The sequence below is a fragment of the Gavia stellata genome, chromosome 5 (assembly GCF_030936135.1).
Source record: "Gavia stellata isolate bGavSte3 chromosome 5, bGavSte3.hap2, whole genome shotgun sequence".
In the NCBI taxonomy this organism is placed as follows: Eukaryota; Metazoa; Chordata; class Aves; order Gaviiformes; family Gaviidae; genus Gavia; species Gavia stellata.
In genome coordinates, this window is record NC_082598.1 from 32281347 (window position 1) to 32300044 (window position 18698).

The window sequence follows — 18698 nt, forward strand, 5'->3', positions numbered from 1 at the left end:
TTGTGTGCATAAGAAAAAGACATCTATTTCCCTACAGTTTTAAGGGTGTATTGTATGGCTACACTTTCCAATGTTTTATTATCAACTTCTTTGTTAATTGTATCTCTTTCTGTCCCTCTTACTAAAAATGCTCAGACTTCTAATATATTTTCTTGCAATATTTTCTAATATATTTTCTTTCCAAGTAAAAGAATAAAATTCTCAAAGAAATAACAAATCAGCTGTTAACAGCCTTCTGTTGAAGAGATAATAAATTTAAAATCTTCCTTTAAATGGTAGAAACAGCAAATATAGCATTCTTGCTATGGAGTGAAATTCACACCTCTAAAGAGGGCCAATGGAAAGGCAAGCACCAGTCAAGCCGTGGACACGTCTTGTGCTGGTCTTCTGCATAGGAGTGAATTTCACCTGAATCGAAAAGAAAATCAACCTTATTAGGTGGTACTAAAACAGGAAGGTAATCATACTATTAGTTTGCTCATTTTCATTTTTTTTCTCTAAGAAAAAAAGTATTGTGTATAAATACCCCCATTGCACTGTCTGCCCTGATTTTAGAGTTACCTTTCAAAAGCTGTCATTGCATTGGTGATCTTACATTCAGAAGCCTCTAAATCTATGTTCTGGATCATGTAACTTAAAGGATAGAATTAAAAAGCACACTTACCTCACATAATCAAATCATCTTCCGCAATAGGAAACATTTTTATACTGTTTTACATTCCTGGGTTCTGCAAGTTTCAAGATACTCTTGTTAATCAATGTTGTGATAAATTTACTAGTAGCATACCAAAGCATTTTTTATAAGATTTCAATTACCAACCAAGACAAACAAGTATGAACGTTGATACAAGAAAGAAATCCCACATCAAACTTGTCAAAAAAAGGAAGTCAGTAGTGAGATCTGAGTGCAAATGGGGTTGCACAATTTAAACACAGACTTGATAAGGTCAATGTAATATCAATGTACTTTTTAATACCAAACATCATTTAATATGTGTTTTCATATATATATTGCTACTACTTTGAAAACCTTAGCAGCAGATGGTAAACGAAAGAGAATAATAAATGTGAATGTCATACTAGTTGTTAGTGCATTGCTTCTCAGCATTACACATTACATTAGTTCTAACATTTGTACTGTGTTCAAATGGCAGCAGTTAGACATAGCTAGAAAACGGACAAGATGTACCTTTGAAGATTTTCTCTCAGTTTTGCATTTGCCAATTATAAATACCTTGTGAAGAGCAATACACTGATCAACAAACATAACATCAGTATTTCCCTTTACCCTTCTTTATCCTTCTTTTCCAGAAGCTGTATGTTCTACTTAAAGCAATCGCTTCACATGCAGTAGCCATGAAAATACTATATAAGGCCATTCAGATCTGATGAACAAGAGCAGATGTCTTTTTGACTCTGCAGGTAATATTGCTGAGCACTTCCAAAATTTACCTGGTGTACAAAACCCTAGACGTAGTAGATAAAGAGTAACAACACACTTTTAAAGAAAACAAACTCAGGGAGGGATTCTGTCTCTTTTTGTGTTAAAAACCATTTACTGAATTTAATTGTTTAGTAAAGCAAGCATCACACAATGCTTCAAAATTTTAAAATTCAGGGATAAAAGTTTACATCCAAAAAGATGAATGGAAAATTGTGCTTTCAGACAGTAAAGTTATTTATCATACAGGGGGAACCAATTCATCTCACCATCAGATTCTGGGCAAATTTGTTTATATACTGTATATATATGTGCAGTTCATATCCAGGTCCTGCAAAAATCTAAAACTATGTGCTTCACTTCATGTAGCAAAGGCACCTGTGTTATTCTCCCTTTTGGACAAAAGGTCATATTATGTTCCAGGTTTCCTGATGAAGAATACATTGATTTCTGAATATCTCACTCCCATCTCTACGTTGAGTGGCCACACAAACCACAAGAGAAGGCAGCGCTGCATTCCTGCTTACACTGGAAGAAGTTGCTCTGCAGGCCGTTTGAAGCATCGAACTTGTCACAAGGGAAACCGAGCAGAACTGTGAAGCAGAGGGATAGTAACAAAAGGCTATTCTGGTGTGAGGATACATTGGAGTCATTCTAGCTCCACAAGCAGATGTTGCTACTGGATTGACATGTGGAGCCTGCTCCTGCTGGGGACAGGTAAAGTTTACCATTGGGACAGACGCAGAGCTCATAGATAGTCTGGCGAGGAGCTGAAGAGCTGGGTGAGGAGGAGGAGGAGGAGGAAAAGGAACCCACTGGTAGATTTCCCAGACGAATTGTATCCGCGTTTAAAAATATCTACAAGAGGGGGAAAAAAAAAAAGGAGTAAGCAAATTTCTTTCAGTGTCATGACGTATTTTAAAGAGGCACAGTTTTGAGGCACAGTCATGAGGTTTTTAGAAATACATAAAAAAATTAGGAATATTTTATTAGAAGCATTAGAAAGATTATTAGAAATATTATAATTAAATATTAGAAAGAATTATTTTTAGAAATAAATAATCTGTCAACATTTCTTGTTTTTCAACTCTGTGTAATTGTATACCCATTAGCACTCATTACTACAGTATATAGAAACACTTCACCCAACATGTTTATTCACATACAAGCAGTGTCACACAAAAACATTTTGAAAATATTCTTGAATAGGTTGAATTTTCACTTGTACATTTTATGATTAAAATTTATTCATTCATGGTAGTAGCATATCCTTGCTTTGGAAGAATTTGTATTTTAATAAGTGTGAAGCGATATTAAACCACATTCCCCAGTGTTTTCCTGTAAGCAGCTGGAAATATGTGCTGAACTGTGCTAAATTGTAGGGGCTTAACAACAGCTACATCCAGAGAATAAATAAATAAGTGTACAGAGTCATATGCACAAAATAAAGCGCTTATGTGACCTAAAATAAGAAGAGAAAAGATTTCAGGTTAAAGTCTTATTAAGAAGGTCATCAAGCTATTCTCATTTGTTTCTGAACATTGAATACAATTAAAAAATATTTTTTCTTTAATCTCCTTCTATTGGAAATAACATAAGTCAGTATGAGACTGTAAATACCAGTAATGTTCATAAATCTGTACCGAGATCTGCAATATTTACACTTACATTACATTTTCAGGGTGTTGAATAAACAATGTCATGAAATTAGGTAACTAAAGCAGGAAAAACCCATGTCTTCCACTGCCAGAAACACACGAGTTTCCAGCTGCTTAGAGTTTATTTTTTATTTATGGAAGGCGTAAATGAGAACCAAAGTAAGATCAGTCATTACCTCAGGTGCAGACTGTAGTAGACGATCGATGACCCGCCCCCCCCGCCCCCCGCGCCCATTGACGGTCCCCCTCCCCCTTTCCTCTTTTCACAGAAACACGGGAACATTGCAGATACAAACCGCAACTACTCTTAAGTACCCAGTACAGAAGGTGCCTGATAGAAAGGCAGAAAGGCAGTTGGCAGAAAAGGCAGACTGCCTGTGGCTTTTGTGGTTTGATTTCGGATCATCATAGCTGCAGATAGTTGCGCGTAGGTAAAGCAACCTAGCATACAAAAGCTGAGTTTTGGATAGAGTTAGCTGAGGATCTCACTAGCGTGGTGAGATCCTCCCAGCCAAGGATGTTTGACCATAAGACACTGCCAGTCACCGTCATTGTAATTGTAAGTTTGATTTGTATTGCTATAACTTTAGTTTTGATAAAGCATTTGTATATCTTTTTCAATGAGTATTTGCATAGAATTACATCTCACGTAATTTCTATTCGTGAATATATAGATGCTGAGTAAATCGTATATAATTTGGCAATCTCAATGTTTGATTGTTTTATTTCTTTTCCTCTGGGGGCCCAGTAGACACTTTTCTTTTATCTCTTATTCACAAACGTCGTTCTGTGGACATTGGTTTGATATTGCACATACACCTATTTTAGAGAGTTGGGAGGAAGTAAGGCAGCCGAGGAGGAATCTGGGTATGTGACCGTGGTTATAGTCAAATAACCAGATCTGCCTCAGCAGCAGCCTGAAGCTTAACCAATGCATAACCCCTCAGAATAGTCAGGTTATAAGACAGACTATGAACTTCAAGAAGACAGGTAACAAATCAAAATGGCTTTAAGCCCTGAAGATAGCAGTATGAAGCTTAGGAAAAGGTGAGTTCCTTAAATTCTTACTAGTGTTTTTTACAAGTTATTGAAAATCAACAAAGACAACTTGTCACCGTTATATCAAAACGTTGGCAGTACATGTAAAGAATCTGAGGAGGTAAGGCATGCATTGCTTTTTTCTACAGGAGACAAGTATTATTTTATTATAAAATCAGTGGTATATGGCAGAAAAACAGCGGAGAAGCACTACTAAGCCCCTGCTGGAGAGAAGTGAAGGAAAGCAGGCTGGGAAAAATTTGAGGAGAGAAGACTGGGTAAAATCCCATACAAAGACTGACGCACAGTCATGTTACCATTCACAGTAGAAGCATTGTAAATGACTGGGATCATGGAAGGAAATCAGGCTGAAAGCAGCACCAAACAATATAACCCCCCATCATTGCAAGTTCTCCAGCTCCCAGAGTAAGATACTGTCATCACTGGGAATTTACACTAAAAGGGACAGAAAGGGAGAATCTCGGAGGCACAGGTGACAACTGCATGGCACGATGCCTGTTTTAATTCACATCCTGACTGATAGAGGAATTAGTTACAAAACTAAAATGGAGCAAAATTATTATCTTTGTTCTGTAATTTATATGACAAAGGAATGATGTATTTACACACATACATGCATAGCTGCTTTAAAAGTCCAGTATCATAGACCTGACATAATTAGGAGTCAAAACCCCCGCAGAAATAATTTAGGTGGAAGAAATGCAGATGGTATTGGGAACAATTTAATAATGTTCTGCTAGTATTATAACTGGAAAAAAAAAATTACACATGTGAAAACATTCAGCGTAGCTAGGAGTAAATGTGAAAGTAACTATAGCAAGCGTAATAAGAAAACAAAATAACAGATGGGGTGAAAAAAGAATTTGATAGCAAACTAGAAGCTAGGAATTGGTAAAATGTAGGAAGGAAACAAAGGATGTAATCATCAGTCAGTGGAGTGATGGGTAATAAAAAGTACTCTCTCACTTCTCATATCAATAATAAAAGACATGTTAACAACTCCACTATTAATGTAGCAATGGTGGAGTTACCAATAGTATTGTGTAAAAATCCAGTAGCATTGAACAGTGTAAACTGTATGTAAGTGCAAATGTATCTTTTATACTGTATAGTCCTCAGCATGGAGCAGTAGTTGGAGAAAGATCAAGTATTGATGTCAGAACATGACTGTGATAAAATACTTTCAATTTCAACAGTAACTCAACAGGATATTAAACAGGAGCCAGTAATGTCATATACTTTTAACCAGCAGCTCTTGATAACTTTTAACAAATAGATGTCAAAAAAAATCTGAGCAGCCTTTTGGACTTTTAATACTGATTTTCAGTAAGCCCTGATATACTTGGAATATCAAAGAAGATAAGAAAAGGACTATTTCCATGCTTTTGTTTAAAAAAATGGAAGCAGGAGATATTAGAATAATATATATGTGATAATAAAAGGCATTTCAGTGTAGAAGACATACATGTAAGAAAATCCAACAACACAGAATCACAGAATCACAGAATCACTAAGGTTGGAAAAGACCTGTAAGATCATCAGGTCCAACCATCAATCCAACAGCACCATGCCCATTAAAGCATGTCCCACAATGCCACATCCACACGTTCTTTGAATACCTCCAGTGATGGTGGCTCCACAACTTCCCTGGGCAGCTTATTCCAGTGTTTCACCACTCTCTCAGTAAAGAAAGTTTCCCTAATATCCGGCCTGAACCTCCCCTGGCGCAACTTGTGGCCATTTCCTCTTGTCCTGTCACTAGTCACTTGGGAGAAGAGACCAACACCCACCTCTCTGCAACCCCCTTTCAGGTAATTGTAGAGAGCGATGAGGTCTCCCAAACCAAGATTAGCTATTTGTGCTTTTGACAGAGCATGTGACTGGCCATTTTAACAGTTCAGCTGCAGCAGTGATGGGGAAGCATCATGAGAAATCAGTAAATCAAAATTAAATGGGTTCTAAAAGACATGTCTTGATTCAAACAAGAATTAACTCAGAAAAAAGTCAGAGAGCATATGTGTCGGAGATCAGGCTAGATTAAAATCTCTTGAACTTTATTATCTTTTTTCCTAGGAGCTCAATATTTTTATGTTTGTTTACATCAGCAGAGCTATGCTTCTGCAACCTCTCATTGCCGATGTTCTATAGCGTACCGCTCTTAGACTTTAATTCAGTGGACCTTACTCCAGTGTGCATTACAATACAATGTAGCTCAGTTATTTTGCTCATTAAATTAAATGATCTTTTTAAGCATAGCTGTGCATGCTTTTCCACTGGTGCTTACAAATTTCACACTGTGATGTAGATCAATCCAGGTTTTTCTGGTGTCATAATCTTGAGCGGTAGCTATGAGGTCCTGTCCCAGCACGCATCCCAGAACATCTGGTGAGTAACGTCAATACCAGGGTACAGTGTCTGAGAAACACTGAAGTGGCTTCTTGTGAGGGTGCTACGGTGAGCCTAACAAACTCTATGCCTCTGCAGAAAGCTGGGAAGGTTGTGCAATTTAAACAGACTCCTATAGCTATTCCCTGGGGAAGCCTAAGATGAAGAGGATTAATAAAGACGGCTTAAAGCCAGCATTAAAATCTACTCTGTACGTATGCTGTCAAGGTTATACATAAAAGACTAAATTTACAGATGCAACATTGCTGTCTATTAGTTAAGCACGGGTCCAAATATATCATCATGGTCACCCAATACATAAGGAACTTCAGAGGAACATAGTCCGTGTTTGAGGATATACCCTCTCCCTTCCTATCATCTGCTAAAAACTGTAACTCATGTCTGAAAAGTCCTCCAACATCAGTAAAACATAAACTACTTACCATTTTATGCCTGATGTTATGAGGTGTTTAAAGAGAAGGGAAGAAGTGGCAAGACAAAAAAACTGAACAGTATTATGTTCCCAGGGAATGCTGTTGCTAGATGACAGTAGTTAATGGAAGTGCCTGTATACATGGTCTTTCTCTAATCTTTTGTGCTTTGAAAGGTACGAGATAAGCCATTTAATACTTCATATGCATCAAGGCCATGCAAGCCAGTCATGCTCTTTCTGAGAGTCTCACACCCCAGCAGATAAATAGGTATAGATAAAACCAAAACTTTTATCCATTCTTGAAACATTGTAGGAGACTGACTGAGAGATGGATTACAAAATGGAAAAGGCAGCAGGTACTCACAGAAATGCTATTTCACAGAGAGTAGAGCACTGAGCAGCACCATTCGCTCTAAATATTTCAGATTTAGAAATCCTACATCACTGCTTTGTTTTGTGCATCTTAGTGCCGAGAAAATTATATTAGCCCTATAATATTTAAAAGTAGACCTGATACCTGACTAATTAAAGTAGCAAACTAAATCAGCCTGTAGGGCATGTGATAGGAATGGAAAAATTGTACTCTTTTTACATACGTTTTTTGCTAAAGGAGATCTGCAAGTCATCTGCTCATCAGACTGTGTTGTTAATCTAACAGTGAGAGGGAAAGGGAGAGGAAGGCAAGCCAGAAAATATAGATTATCTACAAACTAAAGAACTACATTAAAGGAGAGAACTTTCAGTGAGAAACATATAGGCATGAGGTAAAAAATCAAATATTCCTACAAGCCATTTCATACAGAGTTATGAACCTGCCACGTATAAAAGTTCTCCACTGGGTCCTTGACTAAGTCCTCTCGAGAGAAGATGATAGGTTAAGTTGATAAAGCCAAATGAAAGAGTTAGGATTTATAAACATTGAAGAATTTTCTGTATTCATGTACAGTTTCACTAGACAGGTAATTCTACACAGCTGCAAAGGCATATTTCAGGGCTAATGTAAATAAGAAATGGCAGGAAATGTGGAAGAAGAGAAGGAAAGCTGAAAGGTTGATATTCATCAACCAGTATGGGGAGACAGCGTAATGACATCTCACTAAATAAACCTTTTGGATTCCCTTAGGCTCTTCAGAATTAATCTGAATTATAATGCAAGATTTTTTTCTAGTCTTTTTGCTCTTCTGCATATGCTATCAGCAGGATACACACAAAGAGGATTATATAGATCAGGTCACTAGACTAAACGATCTAATTTTCATATGCTGGTTTTAACATTCAAGGTGAAGATGAACTATAGGATAAATTGCAGTACTTTAGTTCATGTGGGCCATTTGTTCCAACACTTATCTGTATTTTTGACATTTATTTTAAAACCATTCACCTAAACTAGCTTTCATTAAATCTGAAAGATAGTTCTGAGAAAAAGAAAAAAAATCATAACGGAAAATTAAAATATTAACTCGATAACATATATACTGTAAAATCTAAACCTATGCTGGCACAATATCTGGAACTATATGTGTCATAATGATTAATAGTATTGAGGAACAGTTAAACAGTGAAATGAATGTGATGACTCGGATGAAACTGAATATACTAAATATTCAGAGAAGACCAAAAGATCTAGTACAACCTGTGTATTGAAAATATATTCACTACAGGAGTAGGATCAATTGACCACAAGACAAATGAGACCTTTAGGCCAAAGCATGGTCTAGTGTGGTGAACGTTCTCTTTCTAAAGACTGTACATGGTACACCTGGACAGAGACATCCTGGCAAGTTTCTTCTTTTGTTAACGTTGCTCCCATTCCCACCTCCATGTTATGCCTGGAACTACTGACAACTGAAAGTGATTTGAAAACTAACGTGTAACTATTTTAAGTATAACATTGTACATTAGTGAAGTGTGCAGTTCCTGCTTGAATGGAAGAATTTATGTTTTGACTCTTCAGTACTGAAGTATTTATGAAAGTCATGTTTCATTTTAAGTACACATTTTTGTAAATCTATGTTAAATAAACACAAGCATATATTGTAACTTCTGAGTTATAACCCCAGTGCAATTTATATGGGCGGCTACTGAAGCAAAAACTTTCTGGTGTATTTATTCTTCCTATTAAGGAAATAATTTTCAGGGATGATCAAATGAGGTTGCTGTAAATGTTGACCAGTAGAAGTTTACAAGCTCCAGAGCTTACGGAATGCCAATGGTAGTTTTCTACACAAGAATTCCCAGAATCAAATTCTACATGATATTAAAAGTCTTTGCAAATTCATTCAATCAGGGAACAGATGTGACTTCTTTGTGATTTATGTACCCAACCCAGAAAGGGAAATGTATTTGGAATATTTGTGCTTAGTCTACAGAGTACCAAAACTTATTGATTAATTACAATTCAAATCAGAACGAGATTAAAATGTGATATTAATAGAAAAATATTTTATTTATATAATAAATTTTTAATTGTCACTTCTTTTTTCTAATAAAATGGCTTATGGTGTTGGTCTTCAAAATTTGCCCATGAACAAACAGTTCAAAGATAGGTGATGTCAGTTAAAACACTTTACTTTTGTAGTTTGGGAACACTGTATTTTGATTTTAGACTTCTACATAAAAGCGTTTTTTACTATAAATTAACTTACACATTAATAACTGTTTTAAATTGAAATGAAAGGTTTTGTTTAAAAACAACATGGCATTTTTGTAATTTTAAAGATCTGTCAAAACATCTTAATAGAATTCTTGAAACCAATAATTAAAAAACACAGAAAAATTTCCCTTCATTTCCACTAATCTCTTTCCTCCCAGATAACAGTGACAAGTCAACTGGTTAATACCATGAAAAAGGGCTGTAAAAAAAAAATGCAGCACACAGTTGTTAGACAATTTTTGGTGAATAAACAGTGGATCTTTGAGCTCTAGAGCCTGCCATTGCTTATGTTTTATTGAACTCACTTCATTCATATCAAACATTTAAATTTTTTTTTCAAACATTTAATCTCAGACAAACATAACTCAGCTGAATTGAACTAATCTAGGAAATGTTGCTGCCTTCGATCAGCCATTTCTCCGTAGTCATGGCAAGCAGCTTGCAGAACAAGGTAATTCCATTTCTGTGTATTTAGATAATAAAAAAATCCTTTCTTTTTTTCTATTTCAGAACATAGAAACCATCCACAAAAACCCCACCAAACCCAAAGCTTTAAAATGGTATTATTGGTTGGGCTTACAAGTAACGATTACTCCAGTTTTATTAAGCATTAATCTCTGTGTTAAATACATCTCCTGGACTAAGAGAGAGAACTGGATAGGATTATAGATCAAATGTTAGTACTATATGCATTTGTTAGTCTCTACAAAATAATCTTGGGCATATGGTTCATAAACCGTGTTGTGCTGAAATGGTAAATACAAACTTGGTCTCTTGTCAGCTACACTGATTTTGAGTAAACTTTGTCTGTTAAAAGAGTAATGCTCATTTTCAACGTGACAGCTATAAGCCTCAGCAAGGGATGAGGCTCATTATGCCAGAAACAACCAAATATAGTCTACAAATGATGCTATGCAGGAGTGTAATTTGACAAGGAAATACAAGGGCATAAAGAAGTAAATAGGATAAAGGTCACAGACAGGGTGAGTAATATGAATATGTTTGTAAAAATGAGAAGCCTCTGTGCGTCTTTCTCCTTTTATTTACTTTGATAGTAATGGGATGCAATGAAAGTGCAGAGCCTAGTTTACATAGAAGCTGCTTGCAAAAATAAATAGCAGCTGCACAAGCCTCATAAGAACTGAGGCTAGTTAGCAGCCTTCTTCAAAGGGTGATGTATTGTCAAAACCATTAAAATTAGTTGTTAGACCAACGAGTGGACAACATCAAATAATCCTTTAAGCTTGTTATCATTATGTGATAATGTGTTTCAGGTTCAATTCTAGCATACTTTTATGCCTAGCAAAATTTAGTATCTACAGAATTCAGAATTGATCTGTGCTTTTGCATTGCGTTTATATGTGAAAGAAGCAGCAGTCAACTAGCAGTCATTGTGCTGAATTTCCAGACAAGAAATGTTCTTTTTCTTCTTATGTGAACCAATAGATTCAGCTAGAGCCTGGAGCTTCACATTTAATTTTGCTTGTAAATGATTGCTGCTTTAAGCCATTGGTTATGGTTTATTTATAAAATAATACATAGTTCACAATTAAATGCCAAGCTATAATTGAATCAAAGGATTCTGCTGATGCCTTGACTCACAAGGATGCAGCTCAAGAGCTTTATAAAGGGCAGCAGAATCTGAGTCTAAATTACAGTCCCCAGTATTCAGTCTGGGATCATGCATTATAATTCGTAATAGGGCTAAGAGGATTATTACAATGCTGAAGTAAATAAAAAGAAAATGTATCAAACAGCAAAATTCAGAATACTTGCAGAGGCTTTCAGTTTAGGATGTGGGAGGCTAAATATTAAACTGCATGAGGAATGAAGCTAGAGGAAAAGTCTTTCATAATCACATTTATGTTCTTAAAAAACTTTCTGAAGTTATTCTTAAATAGAAGGAAAATATATGTTGCATAGATTAATCCACAGTAAATTCATAATGTTATGCTGTATGACTATAACTGGTTGATTCCAGATGCCACAAAGCTATTTTCTGGCATAATATGACAATAATTATGCTTGAGAAGGAAAATATTAATTCATGTATCTTTGATTATTTTTTTGAATAAGCTTACAAACATTAAGAAGTTAAATTTAGTTAACCAGTGTGAGAATAATACAAAGACCTTGTATTTTTTTTAGCAAAAAAAAAGTCTTATCACAAAAATGGTTCACAGATCCGATTCACAAAGACAACATTCTTTTATTCGTGAAAGAAATCTGACTGATAAAGCATGCATTTTTAGGCTAAAATGAAGATTATTTTTGACATAGATACTTTGTTTTGTTTTAGAATGTATTTTCTTAAAAATGAGTAATGATAAACCCCTTACATTTCTTTCCATACTGTCTGCTAATCTGTGGTGTATTTGCTGGGTTGCAAGTGAGGACACCAATCAATATTTTGTTAGGCAGACATTTTATCCACCAGATGCTTACTCTGGTTCCTCACACGAGGCTGTAATTAGTAATGTGGCCACGGTAACTGCGCAACCGGTGATGCTGTGGAAGCTCATCATATGCCTTCCGAAGTGTTTCTGCATTTTCTTCTGACCCTCTCCAGTGTAAGAGATAAAATAGTGGACTGTAAACTCATTGGTCAGACCTCAGGATGGGATTTCTCTGCAGATTTAGGGTACAGTTCTTTACAGATCTTACTGGAACTGCAAGTATTCAAGAGATAATTAGACACTTTGAACTTTGTCGGATGTATATTTACAGAACAGCTCCTTAGGAAAGAGTGGGGAAAGGTTGGTAGATTGTTTTCTGATAACTATCAATCTAACATCTACATGGAAAATCACAGATGTGCGAAGTCTTACCATGTAGAGGAATATAATGATTTTTAATATGAAGTTCAGAAAAGTCTGCTTTACACTGGCATTTTTTTCCTACAAAACATTTAATACTGAATTGAATTCTAATTTTGAATAATACATAATATAGTCATTATAACTTTTCTTGGGTTTCCATTCTGAAAGTCCAACTGAGATCATAGGACATTACTTCCAAAACTACCTTTTCAATAAACTGTAGTAAATACTTAAGAAAAATTAGAAGTCATGTAATAAACTCACAGTGTTGATATAGGCAAAAATGACTGATGAATCCACAGATTAAATATTTGTACAAAGCACCACAGAGGTGCACGATACTAAACCAAGACATTATAGATACAACCATTGCTTCAGGGATCATGGGGGATTGAGGAAAGATAACAGCCTTTCTGTTGGTTTTTTCTGTTTGTTTTTTCATTTTCATTTGAGTATTACTTTTTTCCCTCTGGCAATATCAGGAAGGGAAAGAACAAAGAAATACATTCTAGGTGAAAAATTCATGTTAATAAATGTAGGAAACATACTAGATTGGGCCAGGTAGGGATTTATGGAAGGGAAGCAGGAAAGGTTACAGGAAGCTGTAGCCCCTGCAATAAAAACACCCACAAAAAGGACAAAGGTGAGGGAGGACAATACTTACTATTAAAAGAGGATTAGAGTGTCCTTACTTCTGTCTTGGCAACTTTAGTAAACAGTAACAGACTTCCTGTTTAGAGAGGATGCTAAGCAAAGATGAGATTGTGGGAAGAGCTGGCTTTAGGAGAAACTCAGAAGTAAGATGGGACACGTGGTATATAAATATTTGAGGGTCTGAATTAGGAAAATATTGTGCTTTAATTATGTAGGAAAGACACTTGCATGAATAGAAATATATTATCAAAGTAGGCCTTTGATGCAGTATATTGGCCAAAAATGTTCCTGTCTGCATTGTAATGCAGAGAGTATGCATTGCAGGGGATTATCTGTCACAGATGTGAATGCTGGTTTTGTTTGTTATTGCTTACTTGGATAGTTTGTAAAGTATCTGTGACCATTTGGTAGAAAACACAAAATACAAACACAAAAGGCAAAAAATTTCTGAAGAGCTCCATTCTCAACTAGATATTTACATTAAACAACTGGTTTTCCAAAAATGCTGTAACCTGGCAAGTCCCACTGAGAACAATTTGAAAATCTATCTATTTCTCCAAAGTGCCTAATAGGAATCCAAGAGCCTTTGATACCCTTGCACATTTTTTTTTTAATGTTATATCATTTTAAGGATTGAAGATGAAAAGACACTCATACCAGTAATCTTTCATGCGTTTCTGCAATACATGGATTGCCAACCAAACCAGTGACCCAATTTAAAATTGTTTTCATGAGTTTGCACAGGTTTACACATGAAGAATCTATACCAAAATCTTTTTACGACAAGCTGATCACTGAAACAAGACACTGATGAAACAGTACAGCGAAAATACCATTGAAGTACTCTCTCTCTCTTACAGAGATAGTAACAGTTCAAGGAAATAAACCACATGTAGAGCAAATTTGTTAAACTTCTTCATCATGGTTTAATGAAGTAGTAATCCAAATTAATCCAAACTTCTCTTAGTTTGTCAGATTCATCCGAAGTAATTTTTTACCACTATCACTTAGCCGTCTCTGTCCCACTGACATGCTGAAGGACTGGGTAGCTTTTTCCTTGACTCAGATTAAAAATAATTCTTATCTATATTAATTTAACTAACACTTTTTTTCAGTGTGAATGAAACTTAGTGATTCAAATATTTGCAAAAAGCAAATAAGTATTAATAATTGAGCAAGCTAAACCAAAATTACTTTAACGTAGGCAAATGCAGAACACTTCTTGTGATGTTTACCTTGCTGCTGAATAAACTATCCTCACATTGTTTACATTATGCTGGGCAAAGCTGTAGAACATTTCTCTACCAGCTGAACTTACCTCCCCTTCTGTGGACTGTAAATGCAGTTCTTTCCTACAAGTAGCCTTTAAGTCTCCTGCAGCTGCATTGACTTGCACTCCCCTGGGTGCTTCCATCACCAAAGATCTAGTAGGAGATTCAAGTCTGAAAGACAAAAACAACCACTGAGAAAAAATCCACTGAATCAAACCACCAAAATCCACCCAGCCCAAAACCAACAGTGCATGTAGATACAAATGTAGTTTGAAAGGTAAAGAAGTGAGAATTAGTTATATGTGTGATTCTCTCACTAGTCTCTATGGCCCAGAGAAAGAAAAAAATAAGTATGTGTTTATTTCTGTTTAAGACAGCATTTAAGCATATACTGGTGTAAGCTTGTCTACTTAGTGATGCTTTCCGACATTAGTGCCTAATTTACTTGACTGTACTAATACTGAAATATAGGTACGTGAGATTCCACTTGTCTCTGTGAGTGCTTCTGTAATGACAGGTTAATAACTAAATTCTGCCTAGTGACCAATGACAAATGCTCATCTAAATAAAAACAAAACACTTAAAAAGCTTTAAGTAATGATGTAAAACTGATTAGAATGACTTAGCCTTCATAGGCTCATTCATATTTCAGGTGGGTGTAGCGGCATTATGTATGAAGAAGAGAGGAAAAAATCTGTTATGTCTCTATTATTGTGGTTTTTTGCATGCTATTTTTCTGTCCTGCAAAATACTCATTATGCTCTTTAACCCTGCTATAACAGGGTTAAGACACATATCCTTGGGTCTTGGTACCTTTCCTCAAAGCAGCTATTGTTCTACTCCTGTCAGTCTTTCCATTTCTCTCTGCTCCATACTCAAGATTCTCCATCAACCTTAATGCAGAACTATGATATTTTCTTAGCTATGTTATCTCTCAATATTGTACAGGTTTCTCTTGAAAGGGAAGTACTAATGCAGGGATTTTGTAGCAGTCATGCTCACACACTGAATAGGAAAGACAATCAGATGAAAATTGTATTGAACTAGAAACAAAAATTTGGATTCCGGTTTTGTTCAGCTGTAGACTTATTGGATAGTCCCATTAAGAGCCAGACAAATCTTTTAATATATTTATATCTCTATAATATAATGACAGAACACAGTTCCACTTTACCTGAACAAAGGCTCTTTGTAAGATGAAATATATTAACGATAGAAATGTCTAGAATGAATAGCTTGAAGAAAACATTGTATTTCCCTCTCCAACAAATTGTATTTTGAGTGTTAGGTCACATCCATCCAAAACTATAATGAGATACTAGATGTATAAAGGAAAGAATAGTTTCACAAAGAATTTGCTACAGAAAAGCCAAATGAAAGATGTATCAAACAATGGAACAAGAGAATTTCAGTGTATTTCAACTATTGAATTTTTTAAGTGTACAGAATAGTGATGGATTTTTATTTTGAAACCAAAATGCCAGATTTGCATGCAAAGTAAGTCACTGAGATGGTGTCCATGAAATGTATCTGTTTGTTTCATGTCACTGATGCTCAATAGGGAAAGAAAAGAAAAAAAAAAAAAAGGAAAGCAATTATTTGACAACACAAAATGAAACTATTAAAAGCCGGTGTCCAGATAGAAGAAAACACTATTTGTAGCTACCTATATATAAAAAGCATACATGGGCTACATATAGGTAGGAGCAGTAGAAAAATCTATATTTCTGTTAGTGCTAAGCCATTTTCTTTCATTTTTTTGACACTCTGTAGGGAGAAGTTAATAGAAGGTTCTGCAGTTCTTTGTACCAGGGAAGAACCTAAATATTATGAATTATTTAATCATGTATACCAATCTTTTTCAAGTGGTGGTTTGTGAACTCCTGATGGTTATAAGACAGCAGAAAAAGAGCTTCCAAAACCTTTTAGAAACCACATAAACGACAAAGTTTAGAAATTAGGTTTTTGAAGTACTCTGTTGCCTTAATGAGGTTTTACCTTGAATTTAAAAGGAAACTGAATTATATAAATGTTAAATGATTGAATACTACCATTCCATATTTTTCAGCAGCATATTTTTGTGATTTATAACCTACTTTCCAGGAACATTAACATTTCTCAGTGGTTTCAGCTGCCATTTCATAATCATGAAGACAAAAGTGCTCTTAACTACATTTATTGCATTGAATTGATCAGTATTAGCAAAGTCACAAATATTTCTGGTTTCGTAACATCAAAACCACTCTTAGACCTGACTGAAATTTTTGAGCAGGTGGACAATAAAAATCTATTTAGGAATATCTTTCATGAAACTATGAATTTGTTTGAAGAATAAACTTTTTTTTTTTTTCCCCCAAACACAACAGTGTATAGTTCAGAGTTGTTTTGTCTAGTTTCATTACTGTTCTTCATGAACTACATTAACATAAACGACCTCGAGTTTGTCTAAAATGAAGACATTTGGGCAATTAATTTCTGAACTTGAGAAGAAGTTTTTAATATCAGCCTTCTACACACTGTGGAGAAGAAATTTCTTTTTCAGACAATAGATTTTTTTTTTTTTAGCAGTTTCCTGAAATCAAATAATGTGGTAGAAATGTCAATGAATGACTGATGATCAGCAGAGTAGTTTTTAAAACACCGCTTATCTATTAGTAAAATTGAATGCCTAAATTGGTTTTACAGTTACTAATGTACTTTTCTTATTAATATTCTTCAGATGATCTACATCTGAAATGTGACTTAGCTGTGCAATCTGAAGCATGTTACTGGAAATGCAAAAGTCTATACACATAGAGAGATTATTTCCTTAATGTTTTGAGATAAATTATGTTTGATATGCAGCTGCTTTATAATATTTTTCTTTGTCATATTTCTGAAAGCATTAATATCGACTGTAAACTTATTGTAACACTCCACATTGTAATACTCATCCCTCCAAGGAAAAATGCATTATTACAATAGCATATCAAGAATTTACTTTCCTTTCAGATTTACTGATGCCAGGTCACAGTGGCATTTACATCTATGAGTGAATCCTACTCATATAATTTAATTTTTCTTTCCCAAACAACAAACAGCTATGATGGAGAAAGTAACTAGTGCTATAATTCAACAGAAACTACAACACTGTAGAAAAGACAAAGAGGCTTTTAAAAGGAGGTTTTTAAATAATATAATCTGTCAATTCGCTATATGTGATGCAGACAGATGATCTATCCAAAGCAGAGAAGGGCTTTTTTCTTTTTAATTATCAATGGTTAATTTGTGAAAAAAGATAAATTTCAGATGATCAAAGCTATATGAATTTGAGTTGCATTCATTAAAGAATTATTGCTAAAAAGGAAACTTTTAAAGTATCTTGAATACGTTCCTTTGAAGGTATGAAAATATTTCTCATCAGAAATGCAGAAATATTTATTTTTCATTTGGTATTTTCTGTTTACAAGCTGACCTAGATTGTATTAGAGAAAAATAATTTAAAAAATGAACCAAAAGGTTTAATTTTGTGTTTTAAGAAATATTTTAGATATACATCTTGCATATCCCTCATACTCACATGGGATATAATTTATCTATGTTAATTTTGCTCTGTTGGCTAGCAGAAGGTATTTCTTAAAATAGAGGGAAATAGAAGATTCCCCTGTGCTAACGTGAATAATTTATTTGCTTCGTGTCTATTTAAGCAGTGGATCCAACCCATGCTACTTAGTAAAATGACTGATATGAACCTCTACCAATATGGAATTTGTATTCAAAACAGGGGATTAAAAAATATGCTGTCAATTAGAGATTGCACATGTAAAGCCCTTTACTGGCATCTTTACACCTGGGGGTCAAGAAATACTTCAATACTTCCAAGAATTTAACTTTGATATACGATGGTCTTGCCAACATATGTTGTTGTGTCTTTCTTTATTAGCGTAGGAATCCTGTTATTTAAAAAAAAGTTTTGCAAATATGAAGCCAATGGAAAATCTACCCCTTAACGTGGTAAATTTTTTGTAGATTTATATAGATTAAAATAATTGTGACATCAGTCTTGATGCCTGTAGGGAAAGAGTTGTGGCAGACTGAGGCTGCAGAGCGGTAAAGATATGCAAAGAAAATGGAAGGCAAATGGCTGTGCCAAGCCTCTCTCTATCCCCCTTCTTCTTCCCTGTAAACAAGCACTCCAAACCCTGAAACCCCATAGAACACAGGGCCTTCCTCTCCCACAAATGAAACTATTTTGTTCCAAATTAGAATTAAGAATTTTTTTAAAAAACAATTTTGAAAATGTTGTTTTCCATAAACGTCAAACAATTTAAAATATATATTCTTTC

At 35.0% G+C, this 18698-nt stretch overlaps 1 protein-coding gene across 2 annotated transcripts in view; it reads right to left on the reverse strand.

The window, feature by feature from the left end:
• Positions 1–2095: 2095 nt before the first annotated feature.
• Positions 2096–18698, reverse strand: part of SGCZ (sarcoglycan zeta) — a 227650-nt gene continuing 211047 nt past the window's right edge. For both annotated transcript variants that reach the window (XM_059817946.1, XM_059817947.1), the window contains 2 exons: positions 14421–14544; positions 2096–2299 (listed from right to left, as the gene is read on the reverse strand). In XM_059817946.1, coding sequence (XP_059673929.1) covers positions 2096–2299; positions 14421–14544 — 328 coding nt within the window. The remainder of the gene's footprint in view (positions 2300–14420; positions 14545–18698) is intronic.